The 23,502-nt window shown below is 41.6% G+C and overlaps 1 protein-coding gene across 2 annotated transcripts; it reads right to left on the reverse strand.

Moving 5' to 3' along the window:
• Window positions 1-355: 355 nt before the first annotated feature.
• Window positions 356-21,299, reverse strand: LOC118389147 (ERO1-like protein beta). Of its 2 annotated transcripts, none has more exons than XM_035778939.2 (16): window positions 20,764-21,299; window positions 17,735-17,854; window positions 15,581-15,664; window positions 15,144-15,185; window positions 10,821-10,903; window positions 10,583-10,656; window positions 9,795-9,915; window positions 8,730-8,776; window positions 8,254-8,268; window positions 8,115-8,141; window positions 7,169-7,261; window positions 6,493-6,739; window positions 5,166-5,235; window positions 4,503-4,589; window positions 3,531-3,664; window positions 356-2,449 (listed from the first exon to the last, which is right to left on the reverse strand). In XM_035778939.2, the coding sequence occupies exons 1-16, from the start codon at window positions 20,932-20,934 to the stop codon at window positions 2,389-2,391; spliced, it is 1,476 nt and encodes a 491-aa protein (XP_035634832.1). In that variant the 5' UTR covers window positions 20,935-21,299; the 3' UTR covers window positions 356-2,388. The 2 variants fall into 2 exon arrangements, with proteins under 2 accessions (XP_035634832.1, XP_035634833.1); XM_035778940.2 differs by lacking the exon at window positions 20,764-21,299 and adding an exon at window positions 19,601-20,577.
• Window positions 21,300-23,502: the final 2,203 nt, after the last annotated feature.

Here is a 23,502-nt window from a genome sequence, read left to right on the forward strand (position 1 = left end):
TTGACCGCAACATTGTCTACAATTTCATTTGAGGTCAGAACAAGTCCAAATAACACAACAGAATCCTTTTCAGGGTTTATTGCTAAAAATGACTTCATTTAATATTTTTAAGCGTATAGAGCAGGGGTAAAACCTGCTGGTTTTTGTTCTACCTGATAATTCAATTGCACCCACCTAGTGACCAAGGTCTAAATAAGTCCCTGATTAAAGGGGAACAATGACAAAACAACACAGTGGAACTTGCTTTGAGGGGTATAAAGTATACCTTTCTGTTACGGTGAGGTCAAATAGTATTGTTCCGAAAGTGCTTGTACATAATAGATCATGGTACAAATCTGAAAAGATGCACAAAAAGTTTGAGTGACAACCAGACATTTTTATTCCTCTGTTCAAATAAATATAATCAAATAAGAATACACATCAATACAGGTGCAACTATATATATATATATTCATATAGATTTGAAAAAAAGTTCAGTAATTTTCCTTTTACAAATAGTACAACTTCCTGGGTCATCTGAATATGTTACAAAGGCAGAGCTAGCAGAAGAGCGTAGAGATCATTGGAGACAAAATTATGGATTTCATCCAAGAAAACAGGCTCAAGCTTTTTTTAAACACTTTTTTGGAACTTAAGGCAGACAAGTGGATTGCACAGGACGTTCTGGTGTTTTTGAAAGCATGCAAGGCTCAGACAGACACGCACGCTTTTCCTCAAAGATAATATTTTATCTTGTCTATTTCCTTCATTTTAAGCTAAGAAGGAACAGCTTGTTCAATCTCCATAGCGTTCACATCCAAGGCGACATTAGCTTTGCTGTTTATGTTAGCATAAGCATCCAACAGCTACCACTGACTCAATTCCTACTTACTGGACCCCATGTCCACCTTTGTTTGATTGAATAGAGATCTTTCTTTTACAAAACATGTGTTACAAAGTATTACACAGGTATTGTCTGGCTACCGATTGTTTGATCTTTGCACATAAGGCAATCTTTGCTTGTGACATTTTCTAACTAATGTTACTCAAGGGGACGAGGATGCACAAACTAAAAATGTATATGGTGGAAAAACTCAAAGGTGCTTTGACATAAAGAAAAAAAGGCAACGTAAAATCTTTGGTCCACATGGTGAAATACCTACTTCAGACAGAAATAAAACACGTATAGTGTGTGGAACACATTAGGGCTGTTTTCCTAAAGAAGTTAATTCCGCTTTGTGTTTTGTTTCCTCGCCACGATACTAACGAGTATCACGATACTGGTATCGTCCCAGCCCTAAAGGGTATGACGGTTTAAAAAGGTTGCGCGACGTTAAATGCCATTATGCGTATGCATTTTGAATTGATTTACACGGCAAGCTCACCAAGACACCACAGTGAACTTGACCATCATGGGAGAATAAATCCCACCGCTCGTTTCGATTTGCTTCTTTTCACACCATTGGCTGCATTCTCCATTATACTTTAACAGTAGTCTTCTCCAACATGGCAGTTTCACAGGATGACAGCTTATTTAAGTGAACTATGAAACAAATACTGGTTTCGCTTTTAAATTGCCATAAACACCTCTTACACATTTGGGATTGCCGTCACCCTGGCAAGCCTTGTCTTTCATAAAACCAATAAAATAATAGGATAAGAATAAAAACACCAGGAACCGTTCTGCCACCAAATAGAATAGGTATGAGAGAAGTGACGCAAGTTTATCGTTGTCAACAGATGCACAATCCGCAAATTGTTCCTTTTTCACACTTAAACAAGGCTTTATATAATACATTTGTGATGTGCAGAAAGACTGGATTGCCACGTGGAGACGTTAACACCCCTAAACAGCTAAATGCACAGACAAAAGCAACAGCAGACACAGTTGCTCACATAGACGTTCAATCAATACATGCACTCACTCACACAGGGGGAAAAGGTTACACCTCTAGGATAGCAAAACGCAGTATGCTTATCAAGTTTGTGGTCGTAAAAGTATGGAATGAATCCTAATTTTCGGTATCATTTAGCTGCGACTGGCGATCACCAACAAACAAGTACTCCCTCTCACAAACACACACTAAAAACACACACACTGATGGGTCTAGCTCACAACTAGTATGCCTGAAATGGTGAACACTTTCACCCACAATAGTAAAAACAAACATTTAAAAACAATGAGCATAGCGCTCACATTGAGCGCTATGCTCTATGGAAAGACGAGACCTAGATTTAGAAGGAAGGGGAGAGAAGGAGAGTTATACAGAGGGAGGAGTGGATGGGTGTTCAGTGTCTATCCTGAAGTCCCTGAACTTGATCTTATTCTGGGGAGGAATAAGACTATTGCAGTTCCCTCTGGGCTTGCTCCACCTAGTGGCTAGGAGGTGGTAGTGCTGTTGAAGGGTGTTACCTCTTCTCCTTCAGCAAGGCACGGAAACTATGGAGCTGGTGGATGCTTGTGGAGAGCCTAGCGAGAAAACAGAAGGGGGGGGAGATGGGGAGAGAAATAGATTAAGAAACTATTTATGACAATGTATGCAATATTTGGCAATATTTACTAAATTTATGTCATGCTAATAGTAATTTGAAATGGCAAGACAGAAAGAGAGAGATGCTAACACTACTTGAATGTACCAATTCCACAGCACATGGTTTATGAACTGATACACAAAACTATATTGGAATCAAAACTTCTAATTTTTAAATTCTTGCAACCAATAGAATGTAATATATGGGGGACTGTCCATATGTAGCTTGTTTTTGGTCACAGGTCCAGTAATGGTGGAAGAATTGCAACATTTACCTGGCGCCAACGCTGCAGATAGCAATACTTAATGATTTGAAAAGTCATAGTCAATCAATCAATAATAATTCTATAATAATAATTAAAATATACAATTTTTTTGCAAAAAGTATTATATTATACTTTTAGCAAAAATGTTTCTTTAATTTACAATCTGTAGAAACTATAAGAATAGAAAGGTTCAGAACTTTTGTGAAGCATCACAGCACAGTTGAAAAATATATGACAAATAGAAATCCAATATGGATGGTGTTAAGAGATAGACGGAGGAGTTGAATGGAGCAGAAGGGTGGGACTAATAATAACACAACAAATGCTAAATATTCTGTCTGTAAAATGTATATAGGTTCAGAACTGTTGTGAAACAGCACAGTTAAAAATGGCAAATAGAAATCAAAAATAGATGGGAGAGGTTGAGGGTAAAGGACAGGACTAAAAACAACTATTGTAAAATGGATTGTGTCCATAAGATGGAAGTCCATAAGATGGAAGTAGAAGCCTAAGTGTTAGGATTAGTGGAAAATAATATGAATCCCCTGTCATGAGGCCAACTGTGTTCATTACGCACCAAAGGGAACAAAACAGACTGAAACCAAAGGACTATCTGTATTTTTCCAGCATGAAATTATCATTTTTGTTTTCCATTTTAAAACATTTTCCATTGTGTGCCCTAATGAACACCACCCAGTTTCCAAGGCAGTAGTACCAGCCATAAAGACACAACGTGTATAAAAGTGGTATCAACCTCCCAAAGCCGTTGAGCAAGGCCACTATCTCCTGGCGTGTCAGCTGGAAGCCCTTAGAGGGGCTGTGTTCCGGTAGGTTCTTGATCTCCTTCTCAGAGAAAAGGATCTTCAACGCTGTGCCCAGCCCTTGGGTCTGCAATGGGGTGTTGGGGAGCAATGGGTTTATCATGTGAGAAAGCCTGAGATCTCACACACGCCAATCCATGATCCCATGTGGTTTACTGGTGATAAGGTTTCATGAGCGTATAATTATTTTAACGTTTCTCAATCCTGGTCCTGCACACTTTTGATTCAACTAATCATCATGTCTATGATTAGTGGAACCCAAGTCATCTTATTAAGGCAAAAACTAAAATGTGCCCTGGGCCCCCCAGGACCATGCTTGAGACACTGCCAAAAGGGTTGAAACATTGTCGCCCGTGAACCACAATGGGAGCGTAGATTTCAATGTTCAGAGTCTCTTTTTACCGTATGAACATATTTGATATCCAGTCAATTTCTCAGAAACGTTGGATGTGGATACTGGTGTGTAATATTTTCCTATACATCATCAGATCTAGCACTGTCCCACGATATAGGGTACAATTCCATATGGCTTCTTCCTCTGGACTTTACTCAAAATTCATTGGTTTTGGTTATTGTCCTAAGGGTATTGTTACTGCTTATAATTTGTGCCCGTGTTATGTGCCGGGATCAGTTTGAAATCAGAAAAGTATCCTTTTAATTAAGACTTCATACATCAACAATTGAAGATGTATTTTCCACAGTACGTATTAAACTGAAGCAAGTTGCACTGTAATTTGCAAAGTAACTAAATAACCCTGATATGAAGAGAAATAAAGGAAAAATTGTCTGATCACATCTACAAATAGCACTCATTGCATAACAGCTAACTACAGCCCAGCACAATGGATAATGGGTAACTACCGCTAACAAATAACCATGGGTCCACATTTGACAAAATGGCGTACCTGTAGCTTCCCCCACAGTCGACATTTACTGCAGCCCACACAGTCCATGATCCGGGAGATGTTTTTAAAATGTAGCCGGAATTCCTCCTGGTAAAAACGGGGCGAGAGAGACAGCAATGTTTCAGGCTTTGCGTCCTGTGGGGGTATGAGCTAGGCTCAATGTGGATAAATAGCCTGCAGACACCTGCATTAATTCAGTGTAATTTGAACAGATTTAGTCATAATCAGTGAGGCTGAGGAATTAAACACACACACACACACACACACCACAAGTCAGTTGTCATTAGCTTAGCTATTATGACTTCATGTCAGCCTAAATGTACATTATGTAGGTCTACAAGGCCGTATGATGAATGTGTCCAATCAAGTTCAATGGACGCGTCAATCATTATACAGTGCGTTAAAAAAAATACTGTCTGTTGACCGAATACAGGCTCATTTAGTTAGCTGCTCGCGCAGTGAGCTAGCACAAACATCTGTATAGACACATCTGCTCTCCACAGTCCAAATTAAGTCCCACTGTACAACACTATGGTAGGGACCAAACCATTGAGATACGGGGTCAAAACTATACTACGATTTGCTTATGGCAAATATAAGCATGTTAGTTAGCATTGCTATGCGGTACTAATAGTGAAATTAAAGTGAGATGCGTAGACTCACCTTCAACGTTTTTGCTTCGATCTTCTGCCCAGCAAACATGGACTTCTCGTCAAAGTGCATTGGGAAAGCTCTGGGAGACGAGAATAGACGGTTATTTCAAAGCCAAGACAATATCCTAATTCACAGTCAAATCCGACCACTTGAACTGAAACTCATGGTCTCATTGAAGCCCTGGAGTTCAGTATGGCGAAAGATCCTTAAGACTCAATTGGTCTTGTGGCCTGGTTGGTCTAGCTGTAATGCTGCAGCCTCTGGCATATGTCTACAGTGTTGGCATGGGTTTGAATCCAGCCTACTGCAAATTTATCCACCATTTCTCGATCTCTTCACTGTCACCCTCCTCTCTCACTATCTCTTCTATAAATATATATGTTTAATTCCTTTATAAAATATACACTACTGTTCAAAAGTTTCGGGTCACTTAAATGTCCTTGTTTTTGAAAGAAAATAACATTTTTTGTACATTAAAATATCATCAAATTGATCAGAAATACAGTGTAGACATTGTTAATGTTGTAAATTACTATTGTAGCTGGAAATGCCAGATATTTAATGGAATATCTACATAGGCGTACAGAGGCCCATTATCAGCAACAATCACTCCTGTGTTCCAATGGCACGTTGTGCTAGCTAATCCAAGTTTATAATTTTAAAAGGCTAATTGATGATTAGAAAATCCTTTTGCAATTATGTTAGCACAGCTGAAAACTGCTGATCTGATTAAAGAAGCAATAAAACTGGCCTCTAGACTAGTTGAGTATCTGGAGCATCAGCATTTGTAGGTTTGAATACAGGCTCCAAATGGCCAGAAACAAAGAACTTTCTTCTGAAACTCGTCAGTCTATTCTTGTTCTGAGAAGTGAAGGCTATTCCATGCCAGAAATTGCCAAGAAACTGAAGATCTCATACAACGCTGTGTACTACTCCCTTCACAGAACAGCACAAACTGGCTCTAACCAGAATAGAAAGAGGAGTGGGAGGTCCCGGTGCACAACTGAGCAAGAGGACAAGTACATTAGAGTGTCTAGTTTGAGAAAGACGCCTCACAAGTCCTCAACTGGCAGCCTCATTAAATAGTACCCACAAAACACTAGTTTCAACGTCAACAGTGAAGAGGCAACTCCGGGATGCTGGCCTTCTGCTGCTGTTTCCAGCTACAATAGTCATTTACAACATTAACAATGTCTACACTGTATTTCTGATCAATTTGATGTTAAGTTAAAAAAAATGCTTTTCTCTCAAAAACAAGGACATTTCAAAGTGACCCCAAACTTTTGAACAGTAGCGTATAAATAAATAATAAATACATAAATAACAAAAAACTAACTTGGTCTCGTTGAAGAACTGCAGCAGTAACTCTTTGGTAGCTCGGTCCTCTTGACGGTCACCCGTGTACAGGTTGACGAAGGCTCGATCAAAGTAGGGCGCCACCTTGGAGAGGGCGCGTAGCTCGATCAGGTAGAGAAAGTAGAGGTTCTTGAGGCGCCGCGTACCCTCGCCCTTGGTCTCTGCCGGGTCGAAGCGCTGGCGGAACTCCTGCACATTGGGGCCCCATAGGGACTTGCCCCAGCCCTCTGACGAGAGCAGGAGTGAGTGAATAGTGAGGGTTACATTGCCGTTGGCGCAACATTATGATGTTAGGGTGAACAATTGGGACCACTGATTTTCAAACCTTTATGCAGTGACGTTACGAAGAAGTAAACACAGTGAATCAGTTATACAAGGATAAAACAGACCCATATGAAGGTATCCCAATACAAGAACACTTACAAAAGTAGAGTAAATATACAGAAAATGCTCAATTGGTTTCACACAAACACAAATAAACCACACACATTACTACAACCAGAGATAGAATCCGCCACCCAAATTGCCACGGTTCATCATCAAAATTGCCATAGAGTAGAAGAAGCACCTCGAGTCTAAGAATTATAATTCTATGACCATATAAAGCTGGTGACTGTTTTGACATCTATGGAGAGGGAGTGGTCTGTTTTTCCTACCGTCCAATAGGTACTCTGCACACAGGTGGATGTTGATGCTGCTGTGGAGACCAGAGATGAGCCGGTAGAACACCCTCTTCTCCAAACACAGACCTAGAAGGGAGGATGGGGTGAGAGAGAGAGTGTGTAGAGGGGTGATGGGAAGAGAGAGGGGGGAGGGGTGGGAGAAAGAGGAGGAAAAAAAAGAAAGCTTGAGACATGCCCACACCCCTAGTTCAGAAAAATTCTGCCATCACTGTGTATGTGTGTTGTCGACTCATCGCATTTGAGTGACTAGAGTCCCCTCTCTTGGTCCAGTAAGTGTGTCTGCACGTCACAGGACATTCACAACAAAGGCTTATTTCATAGTCTTCGCTATACTAGAGCCAAGGAATAGAACTGTGTTTGGTTTCTTTGTAGCCCACCCCAATAGGTTTCCATCACTACTGTCTGCCTGGTAAAAAAAAAAACTTAATGAAGGCATACAAAGTGGGAACTTTCTTTTTTGGCACCCCTTTCCCTATATTGTGCACTACTTTTGACCAGCGCCCCCAAATGTAGTGCAGCATGACATAGGGAAAATATGACATTTGGGATGCAACCTGAGAGATGTTGAAAACCCATTGTCAAGAGAAAAAGTTGGAGAGTCTCGGCTGAATTAGTTTGGATGTGAGTGGCTGTTCTGAGTGGTGTGGTTAAGGGGCATTCGACGATGACACGTAACATTCAATTGATTCTGAAACGGACTAAATTACAAATAACCCCATTCTAGTGGAATTCATTTAGAAGTTTCTACCTGTCCTGTGGTGTCTCATACAGGGAAATGACTGTAGGTTGTAACCGTGCTGATACAAGATGTACCACTGCTTCATTCCAAAATATATTGTGTGTTTGAAGTGAAAATAATGCTAATTTGAAGCAAATTTTTTAAATAATTTGATGAGATTAAAAATGTATTTTAAGTTACCTTCCAGCCAGTTGTAGAAACCTTCGCCTGCACGGATACAAGACGACAATAGGCCTTGTGTCAGTTTGCATTCATTAAAGCATATTATAAACAGCACAATTCAATATACATAGATTAACATGCATAAATTCCAACTTACCGTCATCATCTCCTCCTATGGGAATGAAAAAATACAAAAGAGAGAGGAGGACAAAGGCATGTTACACACGTACTGTGGGCTATTAATATTACACATGCATGAGGACACGCATTCACACACAGACATCTGGAGGAGAAAACTCTACAGTTACTTATAAATAACTCAAGTAACACTACAAGGCAAACGAGCAAAAACCCTGCTTTAATTATCACCATCAACAATCTATTACCAGCAGGTAAGCTGATAGAGAGAGGACATTATCTATTACACAGAAGCTGAATATGCACACACACATTTCTAGAAAGGATTCTGGAAACGATATAAAAACTATTATTATAACCTAATAGCGAAATGAAAGCATGTGAATACACAGGGCAAATGTAAATCAAAAATAGCTGTCGGTTTAAGTATGTAAAATACAGGCCACACTGACAAGGACAATGGAGACAAGACAGTCCAAGAAGAGCATCCCTTACCTCTGGGCGGAACCAGTGGGTTAAGGGGCCGGTACACTGATCTGGGCCTGCAAACCACAAACAATGCGCAATCAGACCCTATACTGGATTAATCACAAGACATACAGTCAGGTCCATGATTATTGGTACACTTGACAAAGACGAGCAAAAAAATAGGAAAAAAATACTATAAAATAAATTATACAAATAGTGAGATATATTGTATCTTCAAAGTAATTGGGAAATTATATTATTTTACACTAATACAATTGATGATTGGCACCCCTGTTTTTAATACTATAGCACCATCCCCTTCTAAAATTCTTTGAGATTAGATAACACAGTAGCAGGGATATTATAGACCATTCCATATCATTCTCCCGCGCTTATGGACTTGCCCTCTTCAATTCAAACCCCATGTTTTCAACGGGGTTCAAGTCTGGAGACCGATGACCATTGCAAAATGTTGATTCTGTGGCTAACCATTACCTTGCGGATTTTGATTAGTGCTTCGGGTTATTGTCTTGCTGGAAAGTCCACTTGAAGCCAAGGCAGAGGCAAACAGGTTTTTAGGCAAAAATGTCCTGGTACTTGGTAAAGTTCATGATGCCGTTGACCTTAACAAGGGCCCCAGGACAAGTGGAAGCAAAACAGCCCCATGACAAAGATGCACCATCATATTTTATCATAGGTATGAGATACTTCATTGCATATGCTTCCCTTTTTTGATGCCAAACCCAGCACTGGTGTGTGTGGCCAACAAACTATATTTTCATGTGACCATAGCGCACTCTCGAGTTTGATAGGAACCTGTGCTATGGTCAGATGACATGAAAACAGAACTGCAGTAAAATATGGTGGTGGATCTTTGATGCACACATGCAAATAATTATGGACCTGACTGTACATCAGCCCATCGAAGAGAGGGAAGCTGAAATATTTCAGCTAGCTACAGATTAGGGAACATGTCCCTCGTGGTGTGTGTGAGTGGACCGTGCGCAAGTAGGCATGTGAGAGATTAAGTTAATGTGTGTGTAAAGCTGCATTCAGAGGCATGTGCACAAGTTTTTTTTGTGTGTGTCTCACTTGAAGCAGTTTTCCTCGTAGATGCTGTTCCACACTCTCCAGGCTGAGGGGCCCTTGTAGCCAGTGTAGCGCTCTGGGTTTAGGAGCAGGTCCACATAGTCTGCATCTGGTGACGTCTCATCTGATAGAAGAAAGGTATGAGAAAGAATGAGAGAAGATTGGGATGGATGGATAGATAAATCACTTTCACTATTGAGATACACCTTATAAAATCTCTTGTCAATGTTAAAGGGGTATTTGACACCAATAACAAAATGTGTCCGAAGTTTTCACACCTCAAAAAGTGACTGTTACACTAAATGCACACTATTTGCAGAGCATGAGACGCTCCTACTAATTTGAATGAAACCTGGATCTAAGACGCACGGCTTCACGAGAGGCTCGCGTTGCTGAGCGTATAATCTCAGACACCCAGAACTAAATATTTTCGTAATTTCATCAGATGCTTGATTATGTTCTGGGGGAAGACGTGTTAGAAAATATTCTAACGAGACTAGAGAAGTCTCCACCTCTCTAAACAGATACTCTCAAACAGTTACATGCGTTTGCCATCAAAGATTACTGAGCATATAATTAAGTTCTGGTACTATTTCCAAGATTTGTAGCGTAGCTCACGCCCAAGAACAATTGATAAAAGCGGTTCTCACACACTGGCCAAAAGTTCCCCTTCCAGTCTTAGAAGAAATACACCAACCTCGATCCCATACAAATGGAAAAGATAGGCACCGTCTAAAAAGTCAATAAGTCTCTTAGGTGGAGAATTGAAGTGGAAGAAGAGTGGGCCTTACCATCTAGCTCACAGAAGTGGTCCTGTGCGTCATCGTGCCGGGCCCAGTCCTCAAAGGCTTCTTTGCGATAGTTACTATAGGAGGAGGAAAAGTAGTACAGAAAACCACTCTCGGACAATGCTTTCATTCATCGGAAATAACCACCATGTTTTGCAGTGTTGGTTTAGTAATTTCTTATCAAAACAGATGCCATGTATATATGAGGCCTTTTAGGGAAGTAGCATGCGTGTGCTCTTACCTCAGGGTGCTGTTAATGGCCCCCAGGTCTTGGGCTTGTTCACAATCTACTATGTCTGTGTTGGCGTTGGTCACCTGGGAGTACTGGCCACAAGGATAGAAAGAGAAAATAGCATTAGCTAGAAGAAATAAGATAACTTTAAAGAAACAATCTGGAGCCTAAGAAAAATACTTTTCTCATTCCTCCCTTCTGACACCCAGGTGGCGACACGCATCTCTGCCTGCTTGGCAGATATCTCAGTTTGGATGTTAGTCCACCGCCTCAAGCTCAACTTTGACAAGACAGAGCTGCTCTTACTTTCGGGGAAAACCTGCCCGCTCCAAGACGACTCAATCGTGGTCGACAACTCCACGGTGTCCCCCTCCGAGAGTGCACAGAACTGGCATTACCCTGGACAACACCCTGCCTTTCTCTGCAAACATCAAAATAGTGACTCGCTCCTGCAGGTTCATGCGCTACAACATCTGTAGAGTACAACCCTTCCTCACACAGGAAGCAGTGCAAGTCCTAATCCAGGCCATCGTCCTATCCCGTCTGGACTACTGCAATTGTCTGTTGGGATCCCGGCTTATGCCATCAAACCCATACAACTTATCCAGAACACTGCAGCCTGTCTGGTGTTCAACCTTCCCAAGTTCTCCCATATCACCCCACTCCTCCGTAGACTTTGGCTACTTTTTAAGTAAATACCTGTAGTCAACTTGTGCAATACGTTAGGACAGGTATTCCCAAACTGGGGTATGTGCAATGCCGTCAAGGGTACATCAAATAAAAATGTGATTCACATTTAATTTTTAAAAAATCTTCACATTTTCAAACAGTACATTTATATTTTCCAACGCGGCTATACATTTGGGTGAAGTTTCTTCTCCCCCCCTCACCAGAGTTTGTCTCGTTTCACTGCCGAAAAATAAAATCAAACCATCTAGTGTCCAGCGAAATAACAAGAAGATGTCAAATAAATGTAGACTAGTCAAAGAATGTACATCCAATCACATTAACCATCACATTAACCTCTCACAGGAAACCTTCACTCTTGCGCAGACATTTAGAGACAAAACATGACAATTTGAAAAGAAGGCCACAGGAACTTTTTTTTTTCTCCATGGTTTTTGGAACTTCACTATATCACATTTGACATTGTCCGTAAGCTTGAGTTCATTTGCACACAAAGAAATCATACAATGATGGAAAGACATGTGTGTTGTCCTTGTTAATGCAGACAGAGAAGAGCTCCAACTTCTTAATCATGGCCTCAATTTTGTCCCGCACATTGAATATAGTTGCGGAGAGTCCCTGTAATCCTAGATTCAGATCATTCAGGCGAGAAAAATCAATCACCCAGATAGGCCAGTCGTGTGAGAAACTCGTCATCATGCAAGCGGTTAGACAAGTGGAAATGGTCAGTAAAGGAAACTTTAAGCTCGTCACTTAATTAAAAAAAAACGTGTCAATACTTTGCCCTTGATAACCAGCACACTTATGTATGTTGTAAAAGCGTTACATGGTCGCTGCCCATATCATTGCATAGTGTAGAAAATACACGAGAGTTAAGGGGCCTTGCTTTAACAAAGTTAACCATTTTCACTTTAGTGTCCAAAACGTCTTTCAAGCTTTCAGGCATTCCCTTGGAAGCAAGAGCCTCGCGGTGGATGCTGCAGTATACCCAAGTGGCATCAGGAGCAACTGCTTGCATGCGCATTACCACTCCACTATGTCTCCCTGTCATGGCTTTTGCGCCATCAGTACAGATACCAACATGAGCAGCAGCTACGTTTGGCTACATACGTATGTCGAATTCCCCCGAGAGAGTAACGTGATTGGATGTAAATGATTTGACTAGGCTACCTGTATTTGACATTGTGTTGTTATTTCGCTCCACACTAGATGGTTTCATTTTATTTTTGGCAGTGAAACGAGGCTACTCAGGCGCGAAAAAAAGTTAGAAAATATAAATGGACTGTGAACATTTTTTCTGTTTTGAAATGTGAATCACATTTTTATTTGGCGTACCCCAGTTTGGGAATAACTGTTTTATAGGGATTACAGTACGACTAAAGGAGTACAAAAATACCTGCAGTCAACTTGCCCACTAGGTAACAGATAAGTCAGATTGCGTACATCATTTCAGCCATTACAAATGATTTTTTTATTATGAAGCTTACCGGTACTAGTTCCCCAAAAACAGCAGTTTGAGCCAATCATGTTTATTTACAAAGAAGCACAATGAGCAACATGGGTGAGTCACTCCTGCAGCACAACTTAAGTGAGGTGATCAAGTTACACTTGTATGAAATTCACTACTGTTTGCCAGCTATATATCCTATAACTATTAAGTTATCTATAAATAAATTCTCTCCAGCTGGGTTTACTAACTTGTTCATTTTGATAACTTGCTAATGTTAGCTTGCAAGATCAAGCGTCTTGGAGCAGCAGAGAACATCACCTCTTGTGTTAAGATCACTGCTGCCTAATATTTGTTTTGTGTGTGCTACAAACTGTGTTTTGCGATGCTTGCATAACTTTGAGCTGGGTTGTCTGTCCTAGTAGTAAATGTTTGCATAATTTAAAAGCTTATATCAAACTCAACCTCTTTTCCAGTGATGAAGACATGGATGTCTCATGGTAGGGAGGGGTATGCAAAATGGGTCATCTTTGAGCACCTCTATCTCCTAAATGTTTTGGCATTCAAGCCCAAAAAGCTACTTTTTGACCACTACCATAAATATGTATTAAACATTTCGTTAAAATCAAAAGGGGTGCAGTCAAACGGTGATTGAAATCAAATGGAACGACCCGTCTTTCATATCAATTAGGCTAGGATAAATCCTTCATATAGGGCTCCCTACTCTGCAGACTTCAACTTGAGTTCTTCACACACTGTTTGCAATAGGACTACACTTTTCAAATAGAAAGTCAATCAAGAAAATAAATGCCTGAGGGGCTAAACAAATAAGTTAAGCTAATGCCACTAGCAACGAAGCATTAAAAGCTAAATAAACAACTCTAATGTGCACAGTCAGCTAATGTTTCGTCATGACCTCACACACCTGCTGTGCTTTTTCCTGCGGCATGGCCACGTCGACAGCCACATAGCGTCTCTAGCCAACGCTGCCTAGAATATGCTAGACAGTTCTCCCTCTGTGCCTTCAGCTGTGGGAGAGCACCACCACAGCTCTAACTGTGAATTTAATCAGCCTTTTTCCTCACACGTCTCCAGTAGCACACTTAACGCTAACCCCTAACACTGGGGGTGATGTGACAGAAATCATCATACAACAGACCACACAATAAGGGACCAGAGACCTCGGGAGGTCAAACCAGATGTCGCTAATAAACTACTGTAAAGTTTTGAAGAGCTGTCTGGCTTAACGCTGTTGGTCGAAAATCTATGAGATGGGTTTGATTTCATTAAAAGGTGAAAAACAATAAACCTTGCCCTGTACATAATGTAGCCTACAGCCATGTTACTAGCCCTATCATGTGTATAGACCCTGCTGGAGTGGAAAGTGTGAAAAAGCCATGGGACTAAAAACACCAAACTAGGAGCCCATTGAAAAGCTCAACCGATGTGTCCAAACATCAACTATTCCCACTAACTAAAGCTATAGCCGGATTTGACCTTGACTGGCAATCAGTCCAGATGTCCAACAAACACTGGTGGGTCAATAAAAGATAAACAGAAGGCCCTACGCCAGAGTTGTGTTCATTAGGGCACGTAAAAAAAAAAAAAAACTTTGCAGGAGAACAAAAACAAGCAGAGAGTAATGAGCGATTTCAGTGGCCACCAAGTACGGAATCAGCAGCCAAGACAGACAGAGACTGCGTCCCAAATAACAACCTAGGCCCAAAGGGTTCTGGTCAAAAGTAGAGTATTATATAAGGAATAGAGTGCCATTTTGGACATAACCTAGTCAGAAAGTGCTGGAACAAGCACACTATTTACCTGGCCACACCGTGACAAGGCAAACAAACCCTTGCTTCTCTTTCCTATTTCTGTCTGCTCTCTAGAGGTAGCCTAGCCTACATGTACATAACACTCCAGAGACGCTCAGGTAAAATCAGATATAAAATAGAACATATCCAACTATTAGAAATCCTTTGAGCCATCAATTTACACAGTATTATCTGTTTAACGTACTCCTTTGCCCTAATTCCCTTTAAAACATAGTTAAGCACACTCCTGTTTCTTTGCCATATTGCATGAAAATAGAGAGTGAGTATGGTACACTCTCTTTCCCTTTCATTTTAACGTGTTTGTATTCATTACAGTTGAATGGCTGAGTGAACGTTGCCTGTCTGTCTGGGGAGTGACCGCCTTACCCTATTGTAGTTTCCAGACTTAATTCCCACTGGAATCTTGCTCTGTAAACAAACACACACAAAGAAAACCGATGGGACTGGTGAAGATCACTGTCAACAACGCAGAACGCAGGTCACAGAGGCTAAGCTATAACTAACAGAAAACACAGATTAGAATACAAAGACTTGGGAAACAGTATATTAACAATTGTAAATTAACCCACTAAGGGTTAGGGGCCCTTGCCCCGGTCTCTTCTTGTAGGGCTAGAACTAAAATAATTTGAGTGATTAGCAATATACTAATATTAGATCCACCTTGTTGTAGCCTACGTGGAATTTTCACCACATTGCCAATACTTATTTAACCATTTCAGACCTACAGGAGGTGCCTGTGGGTAATGAATACTAGAAGTCGATTTGGGGACCAACGTAGATAATTGTGGGTCGGTTGAACTGACCTCTGGACAGGGCTCCACTTGGCAGTCCTTGATGGAGCAGTGGCCATCATCGGCCCAGAAGGGACAGGGCCTATTCAGGTTGACCTGTGGAGAAGAGAAGAGTTGGGATGGCATGGTATATGCTATGAAAGTGACTGCGTCACACAGAGATGTGATGTGTTGGAGACAGGCAAGACAGAACAGCTAGACTAAATTCACTGTTTTCCCAATTTAGACCTATATGTATGAGCATAAGCGTCTCAAATAATGATGTTAACAAATGACTCAGATTCTCTTTCCGTTGACACGTTCCAGAGACGAGCTCCGTCGTAAACGCCACAGGGAATAGTCGCTGCTGATGACCTTTTCCCCCAGTTGTGCTCGTCATTGGAGACGTCAACCTCATACGAAGTGTGAGGTGTGAGGAGAATACTTCATAATTAGAAAAAGGTGGCACGCTGTCTGCGGGTTCAAAAGTATCGCTCGGTCAATGGGATGGTGACTAGTAGAGCAGATGACTAACCAGCGGCAGACAGAAAATTATTCGGATTATCACACTAGGGGCCAGATGAGTATTCTGAAAATATTAATGGATGTTCCTATGAGTCCATTCTTCCTTTTCAGAGTTCCTGATGGGATGTTCACAGTGGGAAAAGGGCAATACACTCTGCCTTTAGAATGAGGTGGCTTGGTGTGTATGAACGCAACAGCTGGACTCACACAGCGATTGTTTTTTTTTTACTGTCTTTGTGAAAAGATTAAGTGACTGGATGGGCCTCAATGTTTCCTTAATGGATGCTAGGTGTTGGGAAAGCATTTGAGCAGTTATACAAATGTACCAGCACTCTGTCCCCTGTTATCAGAGAGAATTATATATTTGCATCAGGTTCTACATATGGGCAACTCGTAACACTGTCTAGAGAAGCAAAAGGATGATTGGGAAAGAGGAATGGCAAGGTTTGTCAGCACTGGACTTGACCTACTGCATTTTCCTTTAAGATTCAGTAACATCCACATGGTGATGTCATCCTCATGCATTATTTCTAATACCTAGGTTTCAGTATGAGGAGCATCTAATTTTCACACTTATTGTACCTGACAAGTATCACATACCATGATTGGAACGCACAGTCAATTAGTTTTTGCTGTAACAAGGGCCCCATGTTTTTCCTGGTCATGGTGTATTCATTAGAGCACACTGTTTTGCAACGGAAAATGTTTTGCAACAAAAACAAGCCTTTCTTATAGAAGGGTTGGCTTACAACGTCACAAAAATGATGCGTAAGCATCAATGAGGCAGAAGGCCGTGTGGGTTTATGATTTTGAACAGTCAGATAGCTAGCAACAATAACAAGAAGATGCCATGTTGGGAATTGTAGGTGGCTCGTTTTAGCTCGGTGCGATGTTGTTTTGACTCATGTCATGCCTATGCTAATATGGCTAAAATTAGCTAGCTAGCTAACCAACAACTAACAATTTATTTGAGACCATAAGTGCTCATTTATATATTTTTTCCAACATGTCAACAATCTAAGCTAACCCCGTCTGTTTTGCGCCACTGTTGCGCACGCAATGGTTTTGTTGCTAAACAACCAACCCTATGGGACAAGTTCAGGTTAGTCCCGTCATATTTCAGCCCGTTTGCATCCGTTTGGTTCCTAGTGAATACACCCCTGGACATTATAATGTAAACAAGAGTAGCACAATTCCAACAAGAACATTAGTCCCAAGCAGAGACATCCTCTGCAATACTAACACCATCATTAAGTTTCCTGATGACACAACAGGGTTAGTAGGCCTGATCACCGACAACAATGAGACAGCCTATAGGGAGGAGGTCAGAGACCTGGCCGTGTGGTTCCAGGACAACAACCTCTCCTTCAACATGATCAAGACAAAGGAGATGATTGTGGACTACAGGAAAAGGAGGACCGAGCACGCCCCCATTCTCATCGACGGGGCTGTAGTGGAGCAGGTTGAGAGCTTGAAGTTCCTTGGTGTCCACATCACAAACAAACTAACATGGTCCAAGCACACCAAGACAATCGTGAAGGGGGCACATGGCGGATGTGTTGTTATCTACCCTTACCACCTGGGGGTGGCCCGTCAGTAAGTCCAGGATCAAGATGCAGAGGGGGATGTTTAGTCACCTCTGCAAGTCTATTTAGTACTTACCCTGTAGTACCTGAAGTAGTCTCTCTCGGTCAGCTTCTGAATGCGGGGGTAGATCTTGAAGTTGTTGAAGACATCGATGCTCTCGATGTCACAGAAGCAGTCATCCAAGACGCCTGTCAACTGAGGGAAACAACACGGAGAACGCCTTAAGAATGAAGGTTGTACACCCGTGTTCATTTTAGTCACAAAAATAGTGTTTTTTCAATGATTTTTCAGTGGCAATTGACTACACCATAACTGACTAAATAGACCCAGGAAAAACAATAACTAAACAAAAAAGATAGTTCATTTCAGTTGACTAAAACGAGACAAGACTAAATTATCTCTGTAGATAAAATCAGACTACTAGGTGGGCTGGACAAGCGTTTTAGGAGAGATTGAGAGCTTTTCAGTGATAAGCACAATTAATACTAACAGTATTAGAAGCGCAGCACGGCTTTGTTCAGCAGTGCGAAGAACCCGCCACACACAGCCTAGCCTACATCAGCTGGTGAGCTGCAGGGGGAAAAACGATGAGTGTGGGCAGGTTAGGCAGACTGGTTCTGCTCAAGCGTCACTGCCAATTAAACACATCGCACAGGTGAATCTTTTGTTTCTCTGTAGCTAACCAGTCACCACCAGACACCCTTTGCCTGGTTAAGAAACACATGCTGCTTTACAAAATTAAAAACAATAGCAGCATTAAGTTTAATAGTAAAACTAGTCTAGCTTGTTTCTAGCCATTACCGCTCTATTAGCCGCGCTATTATGTTCAATCGTGCATTGGCGGGCCGTATTTTACATTCATAAAGCACACCACGGGCGGTTTTAAAACTAGGCTACTTGCAGACCGGACTGTTAACCATTTGTTTAGGCTACACCTTGTTGGGGTGAAATTGCAGAAAATAAAATAATGCAGTGCGTTATGGGATAACACTCCGCTCTGAAGCAGCGTTGACATGTCAAAGTGGTCTAATTAGGCCCTACACCCTCCATAATATTCCCCCCTTCAGCTTTGGGACACTTTGGTGAAAATGGAGGGCCGTGGGGCGATGGGAAGTGGGTGATATGGGATTCAGCCAAAGGAGGGGGGTGGCAGAGATAGAAGGACAGAACAAGGGCAAAAGCTGGCCTGCAAATGTTAACTTCCTCTTACACACATTTAGCCTACCAGTACTTTAAAACTGCCCCATACTCTCAAACACCACAAAACACTTAAGCAGCATGACGACATTTGTCCCAGCTGCCGGGTTGAGGTTGTTGGCCAAAATTTGGTTACCAAAACATGTACCATTCTCCCTCCACCTTTTCATACATTTGATACCTGCAGACAACCGGCTTAACTCCCCCATGCATAATGAAATAGACCAACTGTGTTGGTCTGGTCCAGAAGACACCTAAGTCTTCTCTCTCTCTCTCATCATAAAGTATTCAGGTCTAGAGCCAATCAATGCAAATGGTGTTACAGAAAATATTTGTTAAAAACTAATTTCAGGAGTACATTCTAACTACAGTCGTATGAAAGGTATGTGGGTCACTGTCACCAAAGCAGAGACATACACTATTTTATAAGAACAAGTTGCGCAAGACTGCATGTTGCTAGAATTCTATGAAATTAAGTTTATCTTAGCACTGTGTAGACTATTCAGTCACTTTCACATCAGTGGTTGTGTGTCATGATGAGGAGAAAACCGAGTAGCCTATCTGACCAGCTGTTACTGACAACTAGTTTCACAAGCTGGCTACTATACAAAGAGCAGAAAGACGTTTCTCTTTCAATTTATTCTATGTCATTGTGACAATATGTCAGAAATGTAACTAACAGTTGCACATTGATACAAGCATCATCATATAGCCCACAGCTGGAAACATAACCATATATCTGACCTCTGAGTGTAGCTGTCCAGAGAATGTGATGGGAAGTAGTGAAGCCATCCATAAGTAACAAAGTCCTCTGAGCATGCTGGTGAATTCAAAACCATTGAGTGGTTTCCCTGGTTGTTGTTAATTAAAAATATAGTTTAATTTGCCTATTTCTCTGAGGAGCTGCTATCTTTAACAATAGTTTTAAATTACAAAAATAAGACCAGCCTTAGGGACTGCTACTTCAACAGACAGGTGAGAGTTTGCCAGAGTTGATGGGAAGACTGACCTAACCTGGGGATGAGCTGTCATTTCAGACCACTTATTTTCCTCGTGCATAATTCTCCTGACCAGGCCTCGCCTCCAAACAAGATGTGTCTGCAGCTGTCAAACTTAGTCCCGCCTCTATACCTGACGTTTGTAGTCTTTACTTCGATTCAAGGACATTTAAAACAATTATTACTCACGGAAGAGAAGACTACATGTCCCACAAACTCATTGGAAGGAAACTTTAGTATGGCCAATCAGACGACACCACGTCTCGGTCTTCTCATATTACTCATGTGAGTGCAATTTGTTAGAAATAATAAAAGGCACGTTCCATAGTATAAAACAAATGGATTGCAGTATGTGGGTCAAATCAGCCGTCGATCACATACACAACCACTCATCTTAGTAGCTGACTAATTTCGAACGTCGGCATGAATGACAAACATCAAGAAAACATACACCGCAATATAACATTGCACGAGATAGGCATACAAAACACACGTGATACTGGAAGTGGCAGATTTGGTGAATTAAAATTAGATATTCGCATGATAAGGGAAAGTTCGACTATGACAGGGGTAACGTTATTGAGTTGAGATGCGCACAAGCACGAGATATCGGTTGTGTCAAATTACACTGTACAGCAATTACAAGCAATTACAAAAACAAATAGTTGGCTAAGAGTATCTTTATCCACCCATTGTAGTGTTTCGATGTGCAAGTCGAAATAAACCATATGGTTCGATGTTATGCCCGGTTGTCCATAAAGTTGGATAAGTCAGTGTTAAGGCGCCAGTAAGCTATCTCGGTATGATGACGTCAAATTAACGTGACAGTAGAAAACGCTGGAAGAATGTTCCTCCAACGCATTTAACCTTTCCAAACGGACATTGATATTGCAAGTTGAATGAACTTACGTGACAAAAACAGCTCTGGTCTTGACTGTCAGGAGCATCTTCTTTGGAAGAATATTGGTTGTTGTACGTTTTGACTCTGTTGTGAAACCAACCCAGAACAAAGACAAAGTCCCCAAATAACAACCACAACAAAACCAGAAGTCCTGCGGATTGTGTCGTGTTTTTTATCATCACTGATGCAAATGCAACGCGCCACGAAAGACAAAAACAAAGGACAGTTTTGAAATGTAACTGGATAGTTGACAGGCTACCTAATGATGATGTGCTGCTCGCTAACGTCGTTTGTTGTTGCTAGTGCGCACTACCTATAAGCGGAGAAAATCTTCTTCGCTTGTCGTAATGATAAATGAAAGTCTCCAACCAGAGCTGACAGCTGTACGACTGTATCTTCAGAAGTAACTTGTGATAATGTCTAGTATGACCAGTAGTCGTTGTAAATAATGTTTACAAATCCAAAAATCCCAAGTTTTGCCATCTAAAAAAAACAGTTGTCGACCCGAGACGATTGAAAAAAAATCAGCTACGGAAAGCAAAGGGGTACAGGTGAAGGACGTACGGTAAAAATGAATAAAATGTTACTGCGTGTTTTACATCCTGTGTGTATACATGTGCAACGCATTCAGGTAACTAGTTATAATAGTCTAATGAAAAATATACTGTAATTTGTGGCAGTGTCATTTTTGCAGCACAAACTGATGTATTTTTTTCATATATAGTCTCCAGTTAGATTTTCCTTAGGCCCTAAGCTTTAAAACATTGTCAGTGATGATTTGCACTGAGTTGGAAGAGGCTGGCCAAAGAGACAATATCGAGATCTCTGCATCAGACCCTCTTGGGGAAAGGCTAATTGACTGCAAGGCTGTTTGGTGAAAGGAGGAAGATGCTGATCCCTCCTCAGAGAATGGAGACCCTTCCTGGTCCTTTGACAATTTTCCCAGGTGTGAGTAGGAGGTCCTCACTCTGAAGGAGGAATGAGTTCCTGTAGAGCAGAAGCCAGTCCAGGTCAGCCTCCCCCTGTCCAACCAGCTCATCACAGAGCTCACCATGATGATGACAAGGAAACTGAGGCTTTCTCTACTGCACAGCCAAAGTTCTCTGCCTGGAAGAGGTTCCCCAACTACCTGAGGAAGAAGACGAGATCTTCCTCAGAGCACACCCCCAGGGTGGAGAACCTGGACCAGGACAGGCTGCTGGATGCCCTACTGGCAGTTGTTTGAACAGTTCTGCAAGAGAAAATAAAATGGCATTATTTTTTGCCTTGCACATAATAATTTTTAAAAAGTGCCCTTTCACACCTGGACAAAAGGAACATCTATGTAGGAATGCTATTCTTTGACTACAGCTCAGCGTTCAACACTATAGTGCCCTCAAAGGTCATCACTAAGCTAAGGACCCTGGGACTAAACACCTCCCTCTGCAACTTGATCCAGGACTTCCTGACTGTCTGCCCCCAGGTGGTAAGGGTAGGTAACAACACATCTGCCACACTGATTCTCAACACAGGGGCCCCTCAGGGGTGCATGCTCAGTTCCGTCCTGTACTCCCTGTTCACACATGACTGCATGGCCAAGCACGACTCCAACACCATCATTAAGTTTGCCGATGACACAACAGTGATGCCTGATCCCTCACAATGATGAGAGAGCCTATAGGGAGGAGGTCAGAGACCTGGCAGTGTGGTGACAGGATAACAACCTCTCCCTCAACGTGATCAAGGCAAAGAAGATGATTGTGGACTACAGAAAAAGGAGGACCAAGCACACACCTTTTCTCATCAACGGGGTTGTAGGGGAGCAGGTTGAGAGCTTCAAATTCCTTGGTGTCCACATCACCAACAAACTAACATGGTCCAAACCCACCAAGACTGAAAACGCCTATTCCCTCTCAGGAGACTGAAAAGATTTGGCATGGGTCCTCAGATCCTCAAAAGATTATACAGCTGCACCATCAAGAGCATCCTCCTGGTTGCATCACTGCCTGGTATGGCAACTGCTCAGCGTCTGACCGCAAGACACTACAGAGGGTAGTGCATATGGCCAGGTACATCACTGGGGCCAAGTTTCCTGCCATCCAGGACCTCTATACCAGGCGGTGCCAGAGGAAGGACCTAAAATTGTCAAAGACTCAAACCACCCTAGTCATAGACTGTTCTCTCTGCTACCGCACCACAAGAAGTTCCGGAGCGCCAAGTCTAGGTCAAAGAAGGTTTCTTAACAGCTTCTACCTCCACGCCATAAGACTCTTGAACAGCTAATCAAATGGCTACCTGGATTATTTGCATTGACCCCACCATTTTTACGCTGCTGCCACTCTCTGTTTATTATCCATGCATAGTCACTTTACCTCTACCTACCGTTGAAATCGGAAGTTTACATACACTTAAGTTGGAGTCATTAAAACTTGTTTTTCAACCACTCCACAAATGTCTTGTTAACAAACGATAGTTTTGGCAATTCAGTTGTGTCATGCACAAAGTAGATGTCCTAAAAATTGTTTACAGACAGATTATTTCACTAATAATTCACTGTATCACAATTCCAGTGGGTCAGAAGTTTAAATACACTAAGTTGACTGTGCCTTTAATAAACAGCTTGGAAAATCCCAGAAAATGTCATGGCTTTAGAAGCTTCTGATAGGCTACTTGACATAATTTGAGTCAATTGGAGGTGTACCAGTGGATGTATTTCAAGGCCTACCTTCAAACTCAGTGCCTCTTTGCTTGACATAATGGGAAAATCA

The sequence above is a fragment of the Oncorhynchus keta genome, chromosome 10 (assembly GCF_023373465.1).
Source record: "Oncorhynchus keta strain PuntledgeMale-10-30-2019 chromosome 10, Oket_V2, whole genome shotgun sequence".
Taxonomy (NCBI): domain Eukaryota; kingdom Metazoa; phylum Chordata; class Actinopteri; order Salmoniformes; family Salmonidae; genus Oncorhynchus; species Oncorhynchus keta.

Bases quoted from the DNA above. Each gene is read 5' to 3' on its own strand.
- LOC118389147 (XM_035778939.2), bottom strand. From the start codon at position 20,934: ATGATAAAAAACACGACACAATCCGCAGGACTTCTGGTTTTGTTGTGG. The intron at 4,590-5,165 runs GTGAGTCTACGC...CGTTTTTACCAG, and splicing joins TCGAAGCAAAAACGTTGAAG to GAGGAATTCCGGCTACATTT. The intron at 2,450-3,530 runs GTTGATACCACT...TTTTCTCGCTAG, and splicing joins TTGCTCAACGGCTTTGGGAG to GCTCTCCACAAGCATCCACC.